This window comes from Telmatherina bonti (genome assembly GCF_933228915.1).
Source record: "Telmatherina bonti genome assembly, chromosome: 4".
NCBI lineage: Eukaryota > Metazoa > Chordata > Actinopteri > Atheriniformes > Telmatherinidae > Telmatherina > Telmatherina bonti.
In genome coordinates, this window is record NC_136622.1 from 15392782 (window position 1) to 15417512 (window position 24731).

Below are 24731 nucleotides of genomic sequence, written 5' to 3' on the forward strand. Positions count from 1 at the left end.
TAAGTAAAATATTTAGTAGAGCAAGTCTTTTTTTTTTTTAATCACACTTTATGTATCCCTAGTAAAAGGACTGAAAAAGAAAGGAGTTTGTTTCTTTGGATGTCAATGTCTTGAGTTGTGTCAGTGTTCGGCAGATGACCTTGTCTCTGCACCGTTGCTTTTCTGGCTGCTGTGGTGTGCCTGCTGACCAAACTGTTGATGTATGTGTGAGTGTTTTCATGGTTTTATGCCAGGAACTCAGGGCCAGGGGGTGGGGGCAACAGCTTTAGTGCTTCACATGAACATCCTGGCCAGGTTTTTGGCTCCTCATCATAGCCACATACACTAATCGAACACACCTCAATCCTCTTCTTCTTTTGGCCTGGTAGGCACATGAACTAGAGGCTGGCAAAGGGAGCGAGAGGAAGGTGACAGTTTGGCAGGAAGATGGACCAGATTTAGGTTTTATGAAAAGGAGGTTTGGCAAAATGTTTAATGAATGGTCTCTGTAGCTGGTGTGTGTGTTTGTGTGTGTTTTAATAAAGGCTGCTGTGTTTATATTTCAAAATGAGAGTTTTGAAAGTATTCAGATTTAGATACAGAAAGTATTTAGATTTGTGCCCCTGGAGAAAGGGTGAATTGCAAATTGCGTCCTTGCAAATGTTTGAGCATTGAAGTCACTAACAGATGGTGGCTAATTAAAAGGAGAAACCTCAGCACTTGACCCCCACAAGGAGGGGATCCGGTGGCTCTAACATGGGGGACATTATTCTGGTATGGATTTGATCCACTTGTCCTGAGTTAGGGAAGGTCACTGCATATCAATATAAAGTTATTTCCTTCATCCTAAATAAAACATTTCATATGTGATGGTAACAGTCGTGTTCAGGTTGACAGAAATATGGATTATATAGCTTTCACACAAACCAAATTTCAACCTAACGCACACTGCAAAGACCTCTATGCGAGAACATGAACAGCTTTCATCAGCAACAGTATACATGTTTATATAGAACATAAACTTGTCTGATCTTATTTATGATAAAAAAATATGATTTATAATTAAAGATAGGACATGAACCTTTGCTGCCTACTAGATCTGAGTCAGGTTATTGAATCAGAACTCAAACAGCAGCTGGAAAGCCTTCTCACTTTTTAAGAGAGCACAGAAATATTGACCCGCTCAAGTCTGTACTTGACAAGTTATGAGAAACCAAGATTGTATAGTACATGCTAATAACGTGTTAATAACTCACACAAGTCCAAGCTGATACAATGCAGTGATAAATAAATCTATACTGACATGTATCATGAATGTGGCAATGGATGACATGAGCAGAAAAGTTTTCTGATTCCCAAAGTGCATTTTAATAAGAAAAAGCCATGTATCACTCATAAAGTTATGCTCTGGGATTTACCTTAACAGGAGTTATTTTTTTGTGTACTTGTAACTTTTTAAAATGGTACTTTATCTCATGTTTTTTGAGCATGCTCACTATAAAGGCAATTAGTCACAACTATTAAGCTGTTTATATGTTTTTTTTTTGTTTTTTTTTTTTAAGTTGTCTTGTCCAGCATTTAAGCAAGCAGACTGATGTTCTGGATACTGTCTATATGTTTAATGTGCTACAGGATGATGAAAAGGAAACAGAAAAAAAAGAAAAAGTAGAGACCCTTGAGTACCTTTTACTCAGGGCACATTTTAAATACAAGAATTTCATTTTGTCACCATCTCTCAAGGGCTTCTTCTATATGGCTCATATATGAAACATAACATGAGCAGAAAGCATCTTTACATCATCAGTTTATAAGAAAATGCCCACGTTCTGTTCTTCCCTGCAAATTTCTAGCAAATATAGACATTCCTAGTGAAACAATGTGGGCTAACACTTATGCTTGGTTTATTAGGGCCTATAGAGTAACTGGGCCTTCAGGGTGGGGGATAATTTTAACTTGTTACCAGTAAAATAGGTTACAACCTTCAGCGGCTCTGCTTCTGTTAAGGACAAAGTAGGACACAAGCCCAGCACTGCACAATAAATACACCATCTTCAAGACCATAGGTACTTGACAGGGAAATAAATGTTGACATGTTTGCACTGAATACAATCTAGAGAATAATGCAAACCTGGCCAGCAACTTGCACTGTCATTGGCACTTCCAGGACTCCTGTATCACGGTCAAAAAACTTCTCAGCATCTTCAGGGAGGGAGGATCTATGAGAACAGTGAGGACACAGAAAGCTTTCTTATTAACAGCTTCATCTTTATAATAAGTAGAAGAGAACAGAGATACTAATTAAAGTCTGAAAACAAGCACATAACTGCAACAATTATTTTAGCAGTTTCCCTTTATACACATATATATATATATATATATATATATATATATATATATATATATATATATATATATATATATATATATATATATATATATACATATATATATATATACACATACATACATACATATATATATATATATATATATATATATATATATATATATATATATATATATATATATGTATATATGTGTATCATTTTTTTTAAATCATACACAAAGATTCAGACCCTGAAGACCCATTACTTTACTTTAACCCACGACTGCTGGATTGGCTTGCCAGAGAAAGCAGAAGGGAAATGAAGAGCGCGCCTCCACAGTACTGTAGGTTGTAGCCATGGTGATGAGAGACGTAAGTATGATTCAAAGAGGGCCAGTAGTCATGCACAGGCTTATGTAAAACTCCAGTCCCTCAATATTACAGTGTCGAGAGCATCTCTCATGATAATGTATAGCTTGTATATGTGTGTGTATGTATGATTTATTTTCATATAAACAATGGTCAAATTTGAAATGCAGTTTGTGGCTTATAGATCCACTGACCACTTTTCTCCTCCCATCCTCCTTCTTTCTTCCATATGAGTTCCTGCTTTCCCTTCCTTCCCCTTCCCTCCTGTCAGCTGTCTTCTCTGTTTTCCCCTCGTTATGCTCTTAATGCTCGTTGAAGGCTTGAGAGCTAATGCTGTAAATGTCAGTGGTTTAAAGGCTCCCCTCTCTCTCCTTTTTTTTTTTTTTCAAAGCACAACCCACACAAATACAGCAGTTGTACAGGTTTGTGTTTTCTATTTCACAGACCACACATCTGCAGTAAATCTTCTGTTCTACTACAACTCCAATGACTTAAAACCAGAAAGGTCACTTCCTCACCCATCAAAATGAAATCTCTACATATACAAAGTATTTTTTCCCCTGTTATAGCTCAACCAATGAGCACAGAGAGTGTATTTAAGGAAGCACTCTAGTTCTGCCTACTAATAGAATCGCTGCTGGAGCGTCACTCTTGAATTAGCTTGGCAGGGCAGAGTGGAAAAGCCTGGTGGGGCGTCGCCAGCCCCATATGTTCAGGAGAATATGTGGATGGATGGTGCTTCAGATTTGTCAGTGTCCAGCACAGATTTACTGATCGCTTCCTCTCGACAGCCAGATTATCCAAAGTAATGCTCCTTTTTAGTCTTTAATGGGACTTCCTAGATTAGTGGATGACACAAGAAGACTGGAAGTGCTGTTTGAACTTTAACTTGTGAGCATTTCACCTAAAACTTGAATCTAAAAAACTCCTGATCTGCCAAGATGTGGTGAATATCTAAAATTTATGACAAAGAGTAACAAAAGATTAAAAGTTCTTACCAGATTTGTATGAATTTAAAAAAATATTTCTATTCTAAATACATATACTCCTGTTAATGTGGAACCGTGTTTGGATTTGATTTCACCATTAAAAAAAAGTGATTATGAAAAGGATTACAAAACGGATTAAGAGGCTTTAGGGTTTTTCACCATGGGATAATGGATGGGTGAAAATGTCAGAAAATGACCATGGCTGAAATCATAAAAATCATTTTAACCAAACTGGTTATTTTGTTTGTTTTCCCTGCTTTCATGCAGTTCATAGTACCATTAAAGTGTTTGCTACTGACGTGAGCAGCATGCCAGCAGTAAAAAGCACTGGCAGAGATGTTCAGTGTAATCTGTAGTAAATCATCCTCGTAATCTCCCTTTTATCAACTGGAACGGCAAGGCTGGGACCCATTGCCTGCTCTTGAGAGATTACACCTAAAACCGCTCTGACAAGCAATCCTATTCAAACGATCCAGTCATCAGGTTAACACAGCCACAATATAAAAAAGGCAACAATTTTGTCATGTATTAGACTGGGAATTCCATAACCAAGTGAGCCAGAGCGCATTGCCAAAAGAATACAGGATGCATGCTAAACAATACAATCTGAATTGGTCATTTCACCCATCTGCGAAAAGTCCAATATTTCGTCAAGACTAATAATGGGAACATGATTCTTCTAAAATTGTCAATTAAAATATCACAAACCAAGTTCAGACCTGAAGCTGGACAAGAGATATACTTTATAAAAATGTCAACTTCACCAAGCAAATGCAACTACAGGTTTTTTTTAAGAAAAGAAACCCTTTCCCGAACAAGAATTTGCCCAAAATGAGCCTTATTTCATGTTGAAAGTACTGACACAACATGGTGATTAAATCTGATAGTGTCCTTTGTTCGAATGAGCATCATTCCTCCAAGCTGAACAGGCTTACATACATGTGGGCTATTACTCTTGAAATACAGAACAATGCTGTGGATATGTTCGGGAAAAGTGTGGGCTGGCTGGTGACAAATAAAGGTGGAGGAAGACAGGCGGTGAGGGGTGAAGGAAGAGAAAGCTGCTGAGCGATGTGGGCAGGTTGAGCGCAATCCTTCAGAGCAGGAAGCAAGAATTGCGCTCACTCTCTCATAAAAGCCTGAGGAGGGAAAGCAGGACGCAAACACCTGTGTAAAGAATGAAAGCTATGAGTCATTTTAGGATCCAGATTTAACAGTGTATGAGTGTGTGCGCGGATGTGACAGTGAGTGAAAGCAGTGCAGATAATGAGGATTTGGAAATCTAATCACGGGCTCCGGCTAGGAGAATTGGCAGTGCCATTTTAAATGACACACCACCACTGAATAAAACAAAAGCAAACCCAGTAGAAATCAACAGATTGGAATGGAAGATCCAACCATGACAGAGATGACACATACGGGACACAGCCTAGTGACATGCTGGAAACCCTTATTTTCTTTTCCCACTGTGAACTGTGTGATTCTGCTGGGGATGGAGGATAGTCTTGATGCTTAAAGAATATGTATGTACAGTATAAATAAAATAATTAGATTTTGTTCAGTTTTTAAAGTTTTAGTAATCCTTTTCATTAGTTTTGATTATAATAAATTCCCCCAGCTCCAGTTGATCGTTTATAAGTATTGTCCTTGCTGCCAAATCACAAATGGAAGCCTTATTTCCCCACAAACACAAAATCCCTGACTATCTCTTAACCAATTAAGAGCTGAGGTGTCTTCAACATATGTGGGCAGGCGTATCCATATGCTTTGTGTGCTTTTAATGGCTCCACAATTTGGAAAGTCACTTAAGTTAATTTTCAAGCATAATCCCTTGAACCTTTAACTTTTTTTTACTTTTAAATCTGGACAGTAAAATATTTCAGCCTGCAAAATCTGGGAATTTTGTAACACTTTTAAATCTTTGACTCTAGTCTTAAAAAAGATGGTAGACAGTTCCTCTCACTGTGCAGATGATATTATGTTAATATATACCAGTTATTGTCCAAGACTCTGATCAATAGATCATTAATAATAACTGCTTTTAAAAATATATTTTCAGGTTTTTTCACTCCCTTCCTCGCTGGCATCCCTTGCATTGTTCCCACATGACTTTCCTGCCCTCTCTGCCCGCGACTGCACCACCTAATGGTGGCACACCTGTACCTTGTCACCTCATCACATCCTCCATATTAAAACCCGGTTGGTGCAGCCAGTCTTTGTCAGATCATTAGGTAATAACAACTCTGTGGTATTGAACTGACACCGGCATTCGTTGCTTGCACTTTGTTTTCTCTTGTCAACAAAGCATTCTTGCCTTGAATCAGCCTGAGTCCTCCATCGGTTCTGACAGTTACAGGCTGCTTCTCATGGGCAACAATCTCTAGGTCTTCTTCAGATCTAGGACTTCCATTTTTTGCCATTACTCTCATCTTAAGTTCTAAATAATAATAATAATACATTTTATATTAACATACTTTATACTAAACACAATTCTCAATGTGTTACAGAACTAAGAGCAACTAAAACAACCAAAACAATAAAAATGGACTCAAGAACAAAATAATCAAATTTTCTCCTTTGAGACCCAATAAAATTCAGGTCTGGACTCCAACATGCTCATCTTCACCCCTTTGGCAATATATTTGAGATCATTGTGTTAATGGAAGTTGCTGCCAAAGGCCAAGTTGCTTGGCCATAATTTGTAGTTAATTTGTGTAACTTTCCAGCAGGTTTTACTGTATATGTCTCCCCGCTCTGACAATACTGATTCAAAGTACATGGATCCAACAGCCTATTAAGTTCTGCATTCATTCTGATGACCATGATCAGTTGCGGTATCAGTGTATGATTGCGGACACTGCATATAGCTTGTTCTAATGATGCTAAAAAAAAAATCCCTTGTTAAGGTGAAGCACATGAAAGCTCATAGCTTTTTCAACAACTCAACGTCAAAAGAAAAAGAGTTTGATGGTTTTAATTCTGTCCTCTCAGGACACACAAATGGTGTTATGTGGACACAGGAAGCTGTTTAATATGTATTCCATGTAACCATGACAAAATATGGTGATGGGAATTGAGTGCCTTGTTTTGTTTGTTTTTCTTCAGCCACTGATCAGGTAATTTTAGGAAGGTAAATGTCTTTTTAAAAAAAAGGACTTAACTATGACTAATACATTTAATGTTCTGTTGACGGTCAGCAGTAATGTATTTTAGCCAATTAGATCATTATTACTAGATTATTTTCTCTTTTCAACTTAATTTTAAGTCACATACTACTGTCCAAACCGCAAGCTTCTGACATATTTGCATGCAAGTTACATTTCTTGTGTGTTGCCTTAAATATATCCAAACTCTCACATTACTGTATTTCTTTTTTATAATAAATATCTGCAGCAGCTGCAATCTGCAGGACATATCTCTAATAGGCAAAATAAGCCAATTATAAACAAAGAAGTAAGTAAATGATTAAAAAGAACAGTAACTAAACTTTTTAGTCTATTGCGGGAGCTGTTATTTTGTGGTGTTAATCCATTCCAATACCTTCAAAAGGACAACTTTAAAGTCTCACTGTAGCACTTATTAATGCCAAAAGGACACATAATGTACAGAAAGTGTTCCATGTCCACGGGAAAGTATTTGGTACATGGACAATGAGGACATGGCCTCTTGCAGCCAAGGTCTAAGTCTCTTTCTAGGTGCAGCTCGGTGTCCCCAATATGTCCCTGTTTGCTCAGTTGGCTGCTGGCAGCCTTGGCTGCCTGCATATCCATATACCTAGAAATTCTCCACATGGATCTAAGAACTGCAAGCAAAAGCAGGACAAAAAGGAAACACACACATTCACACAAAAAACTGACCAGTTTACTGACATACTAAACTGTACTTGTGGTGACTCTTGGAAAAAATGACAATAAATTAAATTTAAACAGTCTTGTGTTAATGGCTAATTTTTCTAACCTATTTATCTTGTAACATAAAAAAAACCCATCTTAAAGACATGTTGACAATACTGTAAACTTGACTTTTATCAGAGCAGAACATTAGTTAGATTTGTTGTATATTATTTGACATACTGTATGTAGTTGCCAAACTTATTAACTTATGATAACTTCGGAATGAACTGGAATCTTTTTATTTTATCAGAGAACAACAGAGTTGTTAGGGAAAGCACAGTGAGCTGGGTCTGGTGTCTGAGGTTATGTAAGCAAAATAAGGACCAGCATAAAAACAGTGGTGGATGGTAATGCAGAGAGGGAAGAGAGGAGCGTGATAATAACAGAGAGAGGAAGAATGAATGCAGCATTAGAGAAGAAGAGAAGAAGCAGAGATAGCGAGACAAACCCGAAGAGAAAAAAAAATATTGTGAAGCACAGAGGTGAGAGGCCAAGAAAAAGAGAAGTATGTGAGAGAGAGAGAGTGGGAGAAGACAGCACGGCAGCAAAAGAGACACAGAGAGAAAATGTGTGATACAGAGGGAGTAGGGAGGGGGTGGAAGCTGTGGTTGTGTCAGTGCTTGTGAACGATGCACCATCTCAGCAGCACGACTAAAGCTGTACTCTAATCCTCGCATTAAAACCTCTGCTGATTCGGTACAGCAGATTACTGACATTTTTGCACTTTCCTCTCCTGTCCCCCTACTGTACGATGACCACTGCGGGCTTTAAACTTTTTTCCCAGTGCATAAAGAAACGGCTTTTCTCCTTTTCACAAATACAAATAAACGAGGGTGGGCAGGAGAATACCAGCACCCACACAGAGGTTTTACATATCGCACGCCTCTCATATTCGCCCTGGGTGTTCCCTGTTCGCTCTTCTGGCATTCAAACCGCAGTTCAACTCCTGCCTCTCCATCTAAATATAGAGAGTAGATTGTTGTTGATACAATTACCAGGTCCTTCAAAGTCATTAGACACCATTATCAGAAGCCTTCACAATACTGAGCTCAGAATCCAGGTGTTGAAGCAGATCTAACACCCACTGCTTGTTGATTGGGTACTAATTAAAAAAATGTTATTATAAAACCACTGTATAAAACCACCCATCAAAGTCAGTGCAAGCAAAGAGATATGCAGTTCCTTATGTGAGAATATTTTTGTATCTTAAGCCATTGTTTTGCCAGTTATAGCTGAGACTTGAGTGAGCATTAAGACCAAACTAACTTTGCTGGAGATTTGAAAAAAAAAAAAAAGCAAATTGTCTCTTGGAATACAGATTATCCACTTTGTTTAAAAATGAATCTGGGGATTTACAATGTAACCTTTCAACTTCATTTTTTACAAATAATATGAGCCGAGCTGAGTTAAATTTAAACCTCTTCATACTTCACACTTCATCCCTTATCTGCTGTTTGTTTGAGTTGCTAACAAAGAATCCCTTTGTTTTATTAGGTGGAACTTTCCTTTAACGTTAGCACTGGTCTTGAGGTGTGTAGGCTTATTGTTTACTACGGATACAAAATATCTTTTTTTCCAAGAGCCCTGTAGTGTTTACATTTTTTTTTGTTGTTGTTGTTGTAGGTGTCTCCTAGGAGTCTGGGAGCTGAACAGACTGCAAGCCACGCAGGTTCAGTACAAGTCTCTCGTCAGTGAAAGGATTTGCACTTTCATAGAAGGTCAACAGAATCTTAACCAGCTCGGTTTACAATAAGATTATTAATGCTCCAGTGATTCCATTATCATTGTATCCTCTGTGTGTCCTTGCTTACCTTGGCATGAACTTCAGCTGGGCACTAAAGCTTGACTGAGCCTGGATGAAACAGGTCTTCGGGAGAATCTTCATGTGTTTTCTCATTTCTGGGCACACCTCAAAGGTCAGTTTCAAAGCTGTGCTGGCTCTGTTACATAAAAGGTATAGTTTCATTAGCACAATGCTAACACTCACACCAGGTAAATGTCATGCAGGGGGTAATCCAAGTCAGGCTAAGCAGTTTATTCTAAGGCAATATAAGTTTATTTGTATAGCATATAGTACAAGACAATTCAAAGCATTTTACATAAAACATTAAAAATATTACAGATGGTGCAAAAAAAGTATTTAAAAGTAGTAAAATGCAGCAACAAATGGTAAAAATGACAATAAAATTAGAAATTAAATAACATGATGAAAATCCATTTAAATTAGAAGTAACTATGCACATTTAATGCGATAAAAGAAATGTTTTAACTTGGATTTAAGTTTTAAGAGTCTACTGTTTGGACTAGTTGACCTGAGTCTTTCAATCTCAGAGCTCTGATAGGTTTATATTCTCTGAACATGTCCCAGATGTATTCTGGGCCTAAACCATTCTGGGATTTGTAAACAATCAGCTGGATTTTAAAAATGATCCTGTGACTGACTGGAAGCCAGTGTAAAGATTTTAAAGCGGATGTGACGTGTTCAGATCTCTTAGTCCATGTTAAAGCTCTAGAAGCAGCATTCTGGATGAGCTGCAGATGTTTAATGCTCTTTTTAGACCATTACAGAAATCTAACCAACTGGTGATGAATGCATGGATGTGTTTTTTTCCTGATCTTTCTGGGAGACTAACATTAAATGCTGTTGGGTGTTTCTGAGTTGGTAAAAAGCTAATTTACAGCTTTGATGTGGTCGGTGAAAGTCAGATCCGAGTCTATCAATACTCCAAGGCTATAAACTTGGTTGATGATTGGTTGAGGATTTTTAGGAGTGCTGATCAATGCTGACCCTCTTCTTTTTACTACCAAACAGAATAATCTCAGTTTTGTCTTCGTGTAATTATAGAAACGTCTCTCATTCAGATGTTTCTTTGCTCCAAACAGTGAGACAGTAAGTAGTTGGACTTCAGTCGTCAGGGAACAGAAACACAAAGTTGTGTATTGTCTGCATAACTCTGGTAATCCATGTCAAAGTTCTGGAGGGCAAAAGTGTCGATGCAGGAAAACACAAGAAAACTGAATATGTAAGCCTGCCTTTGAAGGTGCAGGTTACAGTTTTTTTACGGAGAGGGGTGGATCAGTCGTGGAAATCTGAACGGTCCGCTTACTTGCTTCAGTAAAGAGCACATTATTTACTATAAAGCATAGTAAGGGTTAAAACACCTGCCCTTGTTGAGTTTGATCCTTTTAGAGGTCACTGCCTGCGACTAAGCTTTTATCTAACGACACAAAGTATCCTCACCTCACTACATGAAGTGCCCTGACATTAACCTTGTTATGTTTTAGTGATTAAATTAAACTAAACATATTGAATTAAGAGTTTTTTGCTGTACCAGTCTTTTTGTTTTGTGTTCTCCAATTTGCTCTTTCACAAAATACATTCTTTTTATTAGCTTTGTGAATCAAGTGAACAACCCAACTTAGGACATATACACATGGCCACCTACGTTTTTAATTGTTTGGACATTTCATTCACATGAAAGTGGAATTTTGAGAGCCTCAAAATACATTTTTTTTAAAACCAGGTCCCACAGTGAATAAATCTGAAAATATCAGTTTCCTTTATGACACATGCTGTACACATCTTACGTGAAAGGATGACGGCTCAACCTCTCACTTAACCCACATCTGTAAACTTTCTCAAAAGCTACAACAGTTTACATGAGTCTATAACTATGCTCTCATCCTGTTTCCTGTGTATTTCTGTGGCAGCATTACACCACTACTTACATGTTTAGCTTATGTACTTAATGACTTCTTGTGGTTTTTGCTTGGACTTAAAACAAAATTGTCTTTGTGTGGATGTAGCTTCCACAGTTAGCATGGCATTAACACTAATACACAAGCACAAGAAAAATGAACAGAAATTGATTAAGGTATTTCAAATATAGCACATTAAAGGGCAACTGTGCTGCTGCTACAGAGCTTGGCATGGACAGATAAAAGACTTTTGTTTGAGTGACACCTACAGAAATTGCCTGGTATGAAGTTTTAACCTCAAGTTATTAAAGTCACCTTGTTTCCAATGGCTGGCTGCGCTTGTAGCTACAAGCCTACGTTATAGCTCAACCTTGTGATATATATAAATGGCCCCTCACTTTGGGAATTCTTCAACACATCCAATCATAGCCCACACTTTCAAAAATGATAATGAAAAAAGTTGACAAGAGGAACTTAAATAATGTGTCTGCTTTCTTCCTTAAAGGCACACAAAAAAACCCTGGATGAGCGACAAGCAAACGGCCTGATGGGATGCTTCAGTTTTTTGTTTCCTCGCTCAACCTGAAATGACCCGCTTTAAACTGTGAGGTCAACCAGATGGTTGCTTCCCTGGGGCAGGGACTGGGAAGGACATTTGGGAGATATTTAGCTGCCATTCTTCCTCCAGCAGAATAATAACCTTTAAATTACTCTTGGAGGAATATTGTTGGGTACATGATCATTTTTGGAGATTTGTGCATTTTAAGGACATTAAACGGACCTGACCATTTTTACTGGCAGACTGTTTGTTGGATTTCTAAACCACTGTCTTGTCATTTAAAGGTAAATGTTAAGCCTTGTGGTGCTGATAGCATTACACTGATCTATTCATGCCAAAGTAAATGCTGATGCTTGAAGTTAAATCTAAGATTCTACTGCAAGAAAGATGTCATGTCAAAGAACTAACTAAACATTAAATAAATTAAACACATTGCAATTTTCATGGGTTGTTTTTTTTTTTTTTATCTGATCATTTATCTTCAACTACAACTGATGCTATAGAATTCAGATGGTTTCCATATAAACCTGTCCTATACAACCAAACTGCATAATTTCTGGGCGCCCTTCATCAATAGGTCCATAGTAAATAGTACAATACGGTTGAGGTGGAGCTACTGGCATCACACAATCCATTGATTGGTGGACCAAATAAAAAATTACTGCCCTCAACAAAATCAAGCACCACACAAACACAACCTTGCCATTCAGTCCACAGCTCAGTCCACACTGGAAAGATAAAAGATGCCTGCAAATAACTGTAAAGTCTGGTCAGCTCTGGCGCTACAAACTTTCCAATGTGTAGATTTTTCTCCTTTGCTGTTCGTAGCATCACATTTGTTGTTGTCACACTAGTATGAAGCCATGTTAGGCATTTGGTCTTGACCCAACATGCAATGTGGCATTCCGACTTGCAGTGGCAACGCTCACCTGAATTCACTGGCTAGCAGTGTTATTGTTCTTGGTGTGGATGGGTCTTTAAGCAGTTTACACTGCAAGCATTTAACTGGCTGGCATGTTCCTTTCTCAGTTAATAAATTCTGTAATTCACCACACTTTTGATACCACAAGGAAAAACGTTAAAAAACTAAACTTTGAAAAAAGAAAAAGTCACAAACAGTGTCTTCTGATTTTAGACAATTAGTAACAGAAGCTATTTATCGATGATAAATAATGTCATAGAGTTTTCTAGAATGAAACCTGAAAATAAATTCCCGCTGGGGTCCTTTGGGTATCAATTGCCCATAAACAGTCAATGATCTTGAGTGAAATCATTGAGTAATAAAGTGTGTAAAGTCATTTAGCAGAGAATGTGTTTATGCACAGTCTACATAGGTGCCTAACTCTGACTCAGAGCTTCTGCCCATTCTTCATGAAACCCAGGAGAATTTGGCTGCATTTACCATATGTACACTAAACCCCCTTGGGATAGCAATCTCTAAATGTAAAGCAGCCTGAACAACTATCATGATAAATGCAGCACTTTCCAGATAATATATATATATTCATAATCAGCTTCAAGAACAGATTATCCATCAACATATGTGTGTCTATTTTTTGTTTGAAAAATAGCAGAACTAACTCCAACATCAACAACACACTCTTCACTTTCCTCAGATCAAACAATACTGAGCTCAGGCTGCATTAAGATGCCGTATAGCTGGCACATTAAAAATACAGTAAGCAGAGAGAAACCAAGGACAGAAGGCTTTGTGAAAGAAAAAAGCTGGTTATTTGTGTTTTGTTGCTTGAGTTTGGGCAGAAATGCTCAACCCCCCAGCTGGTGCCAGGGAAGGAGGGCTTGAAAGTCCAGGCTGAGTGTTTGAAATATGAAAAAGAAAAAACTATGCCAACTGCGTTTATATTCCAATCATTGGCTCACAAGCAAAAGTCAAAACATTGCATATCTTAAAAACTCTTAGAAATACTTTTTAATTAGGAGGAGTGATCATCAAATCACTGCCTCGAAGGCAAGATAGACAAATTCAATCATGCTTTTGTGCTGTTCTCTTAAAAAAAAATCTGTCACAAACTAAGAAGGACACGTGGGATATCTATCTATTTAAAGAAAAAAAAGTGACATATTGTGTGATGAAAGCAGCAGCTCTTATTGTTTCCCCCTAAAAACCTGCCAAGCTTGTGTTCATCTTATTGTCTTGGAGGCAGGGTGACATATTGCATGGTTTGCTGGTCCAAGCATTAGCATTTCTTTACTTGAAAAACTGCAGTTCACACTGACACTGTCATCGTCATGTTGTCACATGTGCTGGTGTGCCAGCGCACCAGATGGCAGTTGTCACAAATCCCCTGCCCCCACACATGCACTCCCTCCCCCACATGATGTGACACAATGACTGGCTAGGTGACGACCACACTTCTGCAAATGTTATTGCCCCTGTTGTATACTTAACCTATGGTGTCCATCATAATGGATCATATTCATAATCAAAAATAATTTAGTGTAGCTACAGCTATCAGGTAAAAATCAAAGAAGTCTGTGGGGACAGGAGATTATTTTCTTTGGCCTCTTACATCATCCCCTGTTTATGAACATTTATCAGCTGCATCTCTATTTTTATTGCATCTGCACATTTGTTGAATATCTGAACAAATGTGTCATAAGAATATAATTAGAAAGTTTAATGGACTGAAAATTAAGCAGTTAGTCAGCTTTAAGAGGTTTGCGTACTGCTTTTCTGCGGAAAATCCCTGTTTTGGCAGAGATAGACTATGAATTTTGAAGGAATTTTAGTAATACTTTCACCAGATAAACGAGCATGTCACATCATCAGTCTGTGCCACTTTCCAAATTTGGGTGTTTCAGAACATGAGAACAGATAAAACTAAAAACATGAAAGCATTTGCTTTCTGCAGTCATTCTTTTCAGCACAGGTTTTTTTGCAAGCTTTAAAAAAACAACTTTATGTCACTCATTTCTATCTAATTTCAATCTAGATAAGAGTTCTGATACCGTTAGAACATCTTTATACATTCCATTTTTAATGTGCATATTGTTATTATTATAATAACTGGTTTATGCTGCACAGCAATAATAAAGTGCATGTTATAAAATACTTTCAACTGACCTACAGAGTAGATTTGGATTTTCTGATTAGTGGTGGGCAATAAAAATTTGAAGCATTTCCTAAATTTTTAGTTTGAAACAACCTGTAGATTGTGTTCCATTTATCCGTCCATCCTCCACTTATCCAGGGTTGCTGGGGCGGCTGCCTAAGCAGGGTAGTCCTGGCCCTTCTAACTCATCCAGGGGGATCCTAAGGTGTTCCCCGGCCAGTCGAAATACATAGTCCCTGCAGCGTGTCCTGTGTCTTACTGCGGGTCTCCTCCTGGTGGGATGTCCCTGGAACACCTCAACAGGGAGGCATCCTCACCAGAAGCCATGTCATTTGGCTTCCCTCAATGTGGAGGAGCAGTGAGTCTATTCTGAACCTGTCCCAGATGACCAAGCTCCTCACCTTATCTGTAATGGATGGACCGGCCATCTTGCAGAGGAAAGCCACTTGTTTTTGTTGTTTCATTCTTTCAGTCTCTATCCACAGTAGTTCATGACGATCGGTAAAAGCGATGTACACTGTTAATTTGTCTCTATTCATTTTCTGTACTGTTCAGCTTTTGAGGATCATAAAATCCCCATATGATCCCCATATGATCATTTACGCATATAATGTACAGAGGTGAGGTGAGGTGTTTGTTTTGAGATAAAAACTACATAATAGTGCAATCTGTAGTTTAAACACTACGTGTTTGTTGCCTAACTCAGGCTTTGGGCCCCACCTGCTTTGGACAATGATGCTGTCTTGATAAATGAGGTCAAACATGCATATCTTCAGGTCAATGATGGGCTGAACTACCCATACAGGCATGGTGACTGCCATGCCCCTCGCTTGGATGGATATCTATTTGAATCACACCACAGCCACAAAGAGAAAACATAAAATATAATCAGCGGTTAAACATACAATATTATTTACCACTGACTCTGAATTTTACAACTAAATTTTACAACAATCACTTTTCTTGTTTTTCTCTAAACCACAACATGAACAAATTACCAACATATCTTACTGGTTTGGTGTTCATGTCAGAGAATTTGATGTGGAAGTCCAGTTTAGTCTCTCCTGGAATGGTTGGTGTGAAAATGAACTCCAGTTGGATGCTTTCAAATGGTCCAATCTCTCCCTCTTTCACCTGAACAAGGACCCATGAACATGATAGTCAAACATGTGATATTAAATAAAGTTCTGTATCTAATAGAGACGTTGCTAAAATTCTACTATTTAAAGACCATATAGTCATGCTACATACAGTAAAGCTTCAGAGTTTTACTTGACACAAAAGAAGAAGCTGAAATCACTGTGGTGAAGATGTGCACTGTAACGCTGTGGCCATCCAACTGCAATGAAATGCTTGGTGCTCCACCATCAACACCAGTGTGTTGGGGGCAATAACAAAAAGGAAGAATAAGCCACTGACGCACCAAGTGACTAAGTATTGTGATAAAATAACAGTTTGAAGGATAATCTGTCATTTAAGACTCCAGTTTTAACCCACTCAACGTGCATGTATCAGTCATGACGATAATCGGGCCGAAGGCATTTAGACACGTGCAGCACGCACACAACAGCCACAGAGGGAAAGGTGATGCGCCATTACTCGCCCACTAGTGAGATGTAATGAACCCTGAACAACTTTACAGCTTCACAAGAGCCACGGGGCAAAAACAGCATCGTTGCAAAACACAAAAGAGACAGACAGGACTCACAGTAAACATTCTTTGCACAATTTGTTATGATCTATGGGACAGATCTCATTTCATACCAATGGAAAAAGAAATATGAAATGCATGCCATTCATAAACATTTGAAAAATCTGTCTTATTCCCGATCCAGATTGGTACATATCTGACCATTTTGGCTATTATAAAAACATGTATGACTACACCTGGAGACCTGTAATGCTCTACCATTGTATGAAGCCCATTTAAATGTTAATAAACATCTTTACAAGACCTCTGCAAATAGGCACCATGCCAACTCAACTCAACTCAACTCTCTATATAAAGCCCTTTAAAACAACCAGGGTTGAAACAAAGTGCTGTACACAATCAGCCAAAATAACAACAGAATAAAACAGTTAAAAGGAAAATAAATGGCACAATAAAACAACAGGTCATACAAGGGATAAGGAATTAAAACAATAAAACAACAAAAGAAAATAAATAAAAAGTAAATAAAACCAATATAACCAATAATTAAAACCAAGCTAGAACACACTGACCAGAAGCAGTCTCACGCTAGGTTAAAGGCCAAGGAATAAAAATGGGTTTTAATTAAAGGTGGACAGTGAGGAAGCTTGTCTAATATGGGGGGAGAGCTCATTCCACAGGCAACTAAAACAGCTCTTCCCCTCTGAGCTTCTATTTGAACCTCGGTACATCCAGGAGCAGCAGGTCAGCTGACCTAAGACACCGAGCAGGAGTGTTGGAGTGGAGGAGCTCAGAGAAGTAAGCAGGAGCCAGACCATTTAAAGATTTAGAAAGAAATAAAAAGAGTCTTTAAATGAATCCAGAATAGGCCAGAATAGGTGCATTTTGCACCAACTGGAGACGTGGAAGGGAAGACTGGCTCACCCCAAAATATGGAGCATTGCAGTAATCCAGCTGAGATGCCAAATCAGATGTCGGTAACAGTGACTGATGAATGTATACTACATATCTGTCCAATATATATAATCCTCATTCCGAAGCAGGGTCCAGAGAAGGAGGGGTACACACTGTGCAGGCTGCCTGCCAATTGCAGGGCCAGTACAGTACATATATTAAAGTTTATGTCTTTTCTTGTCAAGTAGAAAATACTAATGTTGCTATAAAACATTGCTAAGATTTTTTATTGGGATCAGATACTTACACATCCTATTCTTATATCAATGGGGTCTGAGGGGATTTGCTCCATCTGGATGTCCACATCTGTGAATAGACAAGCTTCTGGGCAAGTTTCTGGACCCATCACTGCACAAAAGTAAGTGATACAGTAGCAGAGACTCAGACAGCACATATGACCAAATAATGAGCAGGTACATTATTACATTTCCATAAATTAGGGCTTAAAAGTCATCATTTCCTCCTTTTGAGGAAAAATGGAATATGATATAAAATAACAACTATGTCAAATTCTGTTTAAAGACCGACACCAGCAGGTGAACTCTTTGTTCCCCATCTGAGGCCCTGGTCCCTCAGATAGAGGATAAAATGGAGAAAAACAGAGACACAGCCACATAAAACTAACAAAACCATCAGAGCAGAGGTAAAAGACTGTACAGCTTATCAAAGCATCAAAGATGGAAAGTGCTGAGCGCTGCAATGAAGACGGATGTGAGATGTGAGGGAACATTAAAAAAGAAATGCGTCTTTGTCACCAGCTGTGAGAGCAAGGTGAACCCTCCATTTTTGTGTGTTCTATTAATTCGGTCTGTTTGTTTGTTCTTACAAAGACCAAAAATTCTGACAGCAACAGATACATGAGGAGATATGGTCCGTCCTTAGTTCCTGTATTTCTAATGGGGTTTCAGGTAATGCTCTTCTCAAAATAATTTTTCAATACAAACAGAACTTTTGCCCTGGTTAAAATCTGTTGTTCTGTTATGTATAATGTGTAGATTTATTTTACCAGACGGCTCTTTCTGCAATGCCTCAGCCAGTCCCTGACTTTGTTGCTTTGGTTGGTCGTCTCCAGCATCAATGGATGTAGAACTCTTCTGGCTGTTGGATGTTGTTTTTTCATTGCATATATCCTATTATCCAAATAAAGAGCACATGTTTTATTTTGTTTTATACATATACATTTATAATCTTTTCACTATTTCTCATACTTTCATCACTGTAATTTTAAGGTTATGCATGAAAATAACTGTAGATCCCATAATGTATACAAAAATTAAATGTGGCTATTTGTGATGTAAAAAATGGCATTTTACTGCTCAAATCAATTTTCTCTCACAGAGAATAAAAAAAGGAGTAACTCCTGCGGTCCAGAGTGATGCCTCACCTGGCAAGTGTTGGCAGAGATCTGGTCTGGGATCTGGATGTGACTGGTTTCTGGACTGAGACATGTGGAGGTGTCCAGGCTGAAGAGGGTGGCCAATGCGCCCTTGTTGGTCAAGGTGATAGTTTGTGAGATAGTCTGGCCCACGATGTGCGAACCGAAATCAATGAACTGACAGTCAACCTCCAGCTAGAGAAAGGACATATTCACATAGACTAATTAGCAAGCTGTGAGGCGCAGCAAGTTTATGTACATAGTTTTACATGCATTAATACATAAAGTTATAAAATAAGACCCTAAGTGTAAATAAATTATTATACCTATGTAAAGAGCTACTCTGTGTAGCTCCTCTAAGACAGAATAACAAGGGTGAGGTGTGATGGAAATTTATTAAATCTTTTTTTTTTTCCTCAAAAATTATAATACATAAGTGGCCAAAAACTACACCTAAACTGGCAAATAACACTAAAGTTGGCAGAGAATAAGACTTTACTTATATACTTAGAAAAAGACAAGGGAAAAATGTGAGAAAACAGAAACCAGGCAGATTATTATGGTAGTCAATGGTAATATCCAATCCATCTCACTCTACTTACACTGCATTTCTTTATCGTACATCTGACAGGCACGGAAAAAAGACCCACTGCTGATTCAAACTGGATCTCTCCCACTAGGTCCTCATTGATCTGCAGGAATATGGTAACAAGACAATGTTTTTGTGGGAAACCAAAGTTTTTCATTTGACTGAAGAAATCTGACCCAAAAACAAGGGGTCGGGCGTTAAACAGGATAGGTGGGCAAATTTCAGACAAAATAACATTTCTGACAGTCACAGACTGTTTCTGGTCAATAGTTAGATGGGAGGATTGTTACCAACTTCATGTTTGGCTAATGAATATTAAAATAAAGTTAGCAACACGTTAGCTTAACCTGGCAAAAGACTGGAAATAAGAGAAAAGTTTGTTTGACCTATTCTAACTTAATTGGATTCTCCTAATCCACAGGTGTCAAACTCCAGTCCTCAAGGGCTGGTATCCTGCAGGTTTTTGTTGTCTCCATGCTCCAACACACCAGACCGAAATCCACAAATAGGTTGACAAGAAGCTGCTGCATTTCATTTGAATCAGCTGTGTTGGTAGAGGGAAACAACAAAAACCTGCAGGATCCCGGCCCTCGAGGACTGGAGTTTGATGGATATTTCACATGGAAAACTGAGAGGAATCTCGGCAGGGTCATAGTGCCAAACGATGGTTTGTTATCATATTCACCTTAAAGTTAAAGTTAAGATTAAATCATCCCAGGGAAGCTACAAAGTGAAAGCTGATGTGAATTATGATAGCGACTATAGCTTCATATGGTCGGAGGTTGTCCTATAAATGAATAAAAGATGTGCAAATAAATAAAACAGAACAGAAAATAAGCAGAAGAGCTCAGAATAACATATTAGAATATTAATATTTATCACAATGCAATCTAAAAAGTTGCACAGTGAAGCACTGAAAGATGGTTAAAACTAGATCCTGACAGATTTATTAGATAATCAGTTCTATTGGCTGACATCAGCACGTTACCAATACTGACGTGAAAACCTTTATTTATTTAAATATTTTACAAAGTATAATGATAGTATGACAATAATAATGACAGAATACATTACAGATCATTTAAACTAAATATTTCCAGCTGACCTAAGGATACAGTTTTTAATAAATTGCGACAGAGAATGCCTCAACTCATTATAGGTTAAGTGATCAGTAGGTGTCTAAAAGAAGTGGAAGCTACTAGTTTCTCACCATAGGCTTGAAAATTGTTTGTATATCACAGGACATCCCAGTAGATAAGGCAGGAGGCTCAAAGCTGAAACACAAATTATAGTAACAAAAAAAGACTCTTTGAATGTTTTTACCATTATAAAAGGAATGCAGATTTTATGTTAATGGTGCTGCATAATATTACACACATATATATAGATGGAAGAAGAATAGATTTCTTTCTGTGTAGCAACACACTGCAAAGACTCTGTAACAAGTATAACTGTTAAATTGCTTAGGAATGACAACAAAAACAAAATACACGAAATGAGGAAATGATGAAACTTAGTTAATGCCAAAACAACAGCAGCACGTGTGATATCCAACCACAGATCAGAGGTTTCGGGTGAAATACTGAGGCATGAAGAATCACACTGAGTGAAGCAGATAACACAAATCACAAGCAAGGACAAGAATCAAGCGATGCTCACAGACAACAATGAGATGACAAAAGGCACTTTTACAGAAAAAAGTACTGACATGTGGAAAAAAATTACAGGGTTATTTTTTTCCCCATCTCCTATTGGCTCCCAGTATAAACTGCACCAGAAACAAAAATGTATTTCCAGACAAGCAGAGAAACGTGAGGGCTGTTAGCTATTTCAGAGCAACATGTGTATCTCCCTGCATGCTTATGTCAACCTCTACACTGCCCTGAGAAGCGTGAAAACTTGCCGCCCTTCCAGGGACACAACAGGGTCAATCAATACCAGCAGGCAGGCATCCAGCCAAGGAATACAATAAATAAACAAAAAGTTAAAAAACCTTTATCTCTAAGTATTACAAGGATCAGCAACAGCTACAGAATACAGCAGGCATCTAGCTCTCTGTTGGAAGTGGTCATATAAAGGAAATTTAAGTACAGTTATGCTGCTTACTCCTGTGTGGATGAGGCAATAAAACTCTTGCTTGTACCTTAAAACCAGAAAATATAAATAAAAAATAACATTCATTATTCTTATTTTAAACATATCCATATATCTTTTAATTAATATTTAGTGGTCCTTAATTGTACCATATTTTTCATAAACTGGATAAAATCACATTTTATACCACTTTCATGCTATGCCGAAGCCCTATGAGAGCAAAAGGTGGCATATGCTTTAGTTGGATGGCACACCATACAATATCACAGCTCATTAATCAAACATCATTAAAATGAGTTTGAAAGCAACGAAGCCACAACAAAAATAACACTCTGCACATATCATTGGCACAGAAGGGAAAAGGGCCAGTACACATGGTTTGGCTTTGGCCAAATATTTGAAGTTGTTGGTCCAGCTGCCAGGTGAAGAAGTTAGGGCGGGCAGGCTGATCACCACTGTGATCTGGAAATGTATGAAAGATCTCCACCTGGCTGGAAAAACCTGACGGTGATTCAAAAAGTCACACTGCACGGTCATCAGAATTTCTTTTTCACACACACTTTTGCCAAAACTCTTTATCAGGACTATTGTTCTTCTGTAGCTTCAAGACAGGTGGCATAAAAAGACGTGTGGAGGAAAATAGAGCAGTTCACTTGGGATTAAATGCTGAGTGAGGCAGTGTTTGAAAAAACCTGCTCCAGCCCTATATAAACTGCTGCAAATGAGGCCATATTCTACAGTGTGTCCACTGCAGAGAGCTGAAATGATGAAGCTGGAATCGTGGTTATACTGTAACACAAGCTATACTGTGTGTGAAATTCTACATTCTCAGTGCTCCCAGTTGGCTCTTCCTACAGTAAATCAATAAGGACTCTCTCTTCATAATTTAGTTCAGACTTTAAACACCCTTACGCTTGTACTCAACCACTTCATAAGACAATCTAGAAAAGCATCAAAACTCTGTCTGATGTGTGTGTGACTATCTTGCAAGTGCTACATGTAAAAGAGAAATTCTCTCCTCTTGGTGCAACCAAACAGATATTTGTTTGTATTTTGTACACATATCAAAAACATGTTCACCGAACTCTGCAGAGCATGTTCTGCAAACCGTGAACTATTTTCCTTTTGTTCATTGGATTTTATGTCTATCAAAAGCTAAAAGGCTGCTCATGAACTTGTTCCAATGGCTTCCTGAAATAAACATGAACTAGTACCAAATAAGATTAATAAAACAACAGTTGAGTGTCATGTGGGGATTTCTGCTGTTGATCACTGAAATCAACATCGCTGTTTATTCAACTTCACCAAGATGCAGGTCATGGTGGTGCATGTAAGACTGACAGCACGTTCATTTCCAGAATCATTTAAATAAACTATAAAGCTGATGGATCACATTAATATGAAGACGGCCTCATGAGATAAATTATGATTTTCAATCTCAGTTTCTATTTAATTACAATGATCTAATTCTAAAAAATATAGAAAGGAATGACAGTTTTACTACTCCTCCATCTTAAATCAGCAAGCGTCATATCTGTAGTGAAGTCCTTCCATAAAAACTCAAGTCTTCCTTGGAAGGTGTTTACATCTGTTCTTATCTGCACTGGTTTAGGAGAGCTCTTTTATTATTTCAGACTGGATTCAAGTTTTTACATGCTGTGAAATCATGTCAACTACATGTTTGCTGCATTTTAAGGTGCCTTTTAACATAGTATGATCTTAAAACTGTTATTTCAACTGTGAACCTACTGGGAATGGACAAAGGATAAAAAAGAACAGTAAAAACAAAGTAAACCTTTACAATTTCCACTCCCATATCAGCTGATAACTCACATCTAGGCTCTGAAGCCAACACATCACTGAACTTCTTCCACTCAGCTAGTCATTTGCAAGACAAGGTTAGAAGTGACACTAAATGCAACATCTTTACAAGGACTTTTTTTTCCAAGTCTGACAACCCCAGGCTGTCATTGTTTTTGTCTTAGTAGTAAAAAGATACGACAGGGCCCACTCTGGCACGAATGCACCTACGCTAGGCAGGGGGTGTGGGGGGAGAGGAAAGGCATTTTTAGACATTCAGGGGGCGTTTGGGGAACCATAGGCTGGTGTGAAAAAGCCCAGTGTGTTCCCAGTTCATGTTCCACTCTCTCCCAGTGTTCTAATGTTTTCTTTTTTTTCCGTTTCTTGCTGGGCGAGCAAAGAAAACTTTGCAGCTGTCACGAATGATTTCAATACGGTTGGTTTGAATCTGGGAGAAACAAGGGCTTCACAAAAGACAGTGAGTAGCAGAAAGTAGGTTTAGAGATGGTGAATTAAGTTTGTCAGAATGAAAAACTATCATTCTGAGATGAAATTGTTGAATTCTGAGATGATTTGCAAACGGCTCTGATGCAGTTTATAGTTATTACTGCATACAATTTGCATTCATATTGTGGAAACACAATAGTAAACATAATTGCATCATGTAATGTATATAATCTCAAAACACAGTACTAGGTCACTTGTGTGGAAGCAAGATTCACAAGAAAATCCATCTTGCAATGCTCCAAGCAGAACATCTGTGGATGAAGCAGGGAGTTTTGGACTGATAATGACCTTACAAAAGATCATGCAACAGCATTGTTTATACCAGAACTTGGGGATGTTTCTTTACTGAAATAAAGAATGTCACAAAAGGCTTTTCTCAACGAAGAAGATGCTTTACTTTACTAACTCGGTCCAATCAGATAAGAGAATAGCTTGAAGTTAACCTGTGGTAGACAGTGATGGCAGATGGTATATCCAGTCACCTGCCAGGTACAATCCTAAAACGCCTGGCCTTTCTCAAACAGTTTTTACAAATAAATTCCCAAATGGTTCTGTGTACAAAACCATCTGGTGTGTCGAGTTGAGTATCGTAAGAAATCTATAGTCTCTGGTGGAATCTGCTGTCTTTCAAGGTAAAAATGATGACAAATGAGCTCCACTGCCAAAGACTTTCCTGAGTCAGATGCTTAACACACATCATCACGAGATGAGAGAAGTCAGAGTATTACTATTAGTACTATTCATTGCTTTAGTACTAAGCAACGTGGATGTGATGGCCAGACCAATGGCCACACATATAAAGGCGGTAAAAGCACCACATTGTTAGTTTTCTTTATATTTAAACTTAGTTTAAATTCTTTGGTTTCTTTTTGT

General features: G+C 38.1%; 1 protein-coding gene across 1 annotated transcript in view; it reads right to left on the minus strand.

Annotated features, from left to right (window-relative positions):
• Positions 1 to 24731, minus strand: part of cfap74 (cilia and flagella associated protein 74) — a gene marked incomplete at both ends in the record, with an annotated part of 54305 nt that overhangs the window by 18327 nt on the left and 11247 nt on the right. The window contains 9 exons of the mRNA XM_079238448.1: positions 2108 to 2195; positions 9368 to 9496; positions 15609 to 15730; positions 15900 to 16022; positions 17741 to 17841; positions 18500 to 18623; positions 18878 to 19063; positions 19471 to 19560; positions 20668 to 20731. Coding sequence (XP_079094574.1) covers positions 2108 to 2195; positions 9368 to 9496; positions 15609 to 15730; positions 15900 to 16022; positions 17741 to 17841; positions 18500 to 18623; positions 18878 to 19063; positions 19471 to 19560; positions 20668 to 20731 — 1027 coding nt within the window. The remainder of the gene's footprint in view (positions 1 to 2107; positions 2196 to 9367; positions 9497 to 15608; positions 15731 to 15899; positions 16023 to 17740; positions 17842 to 18499; positions 18624 to 18877; positions 19064 to 19470; positions 19561 to 20667; positions 20732 to 24731) is intronic.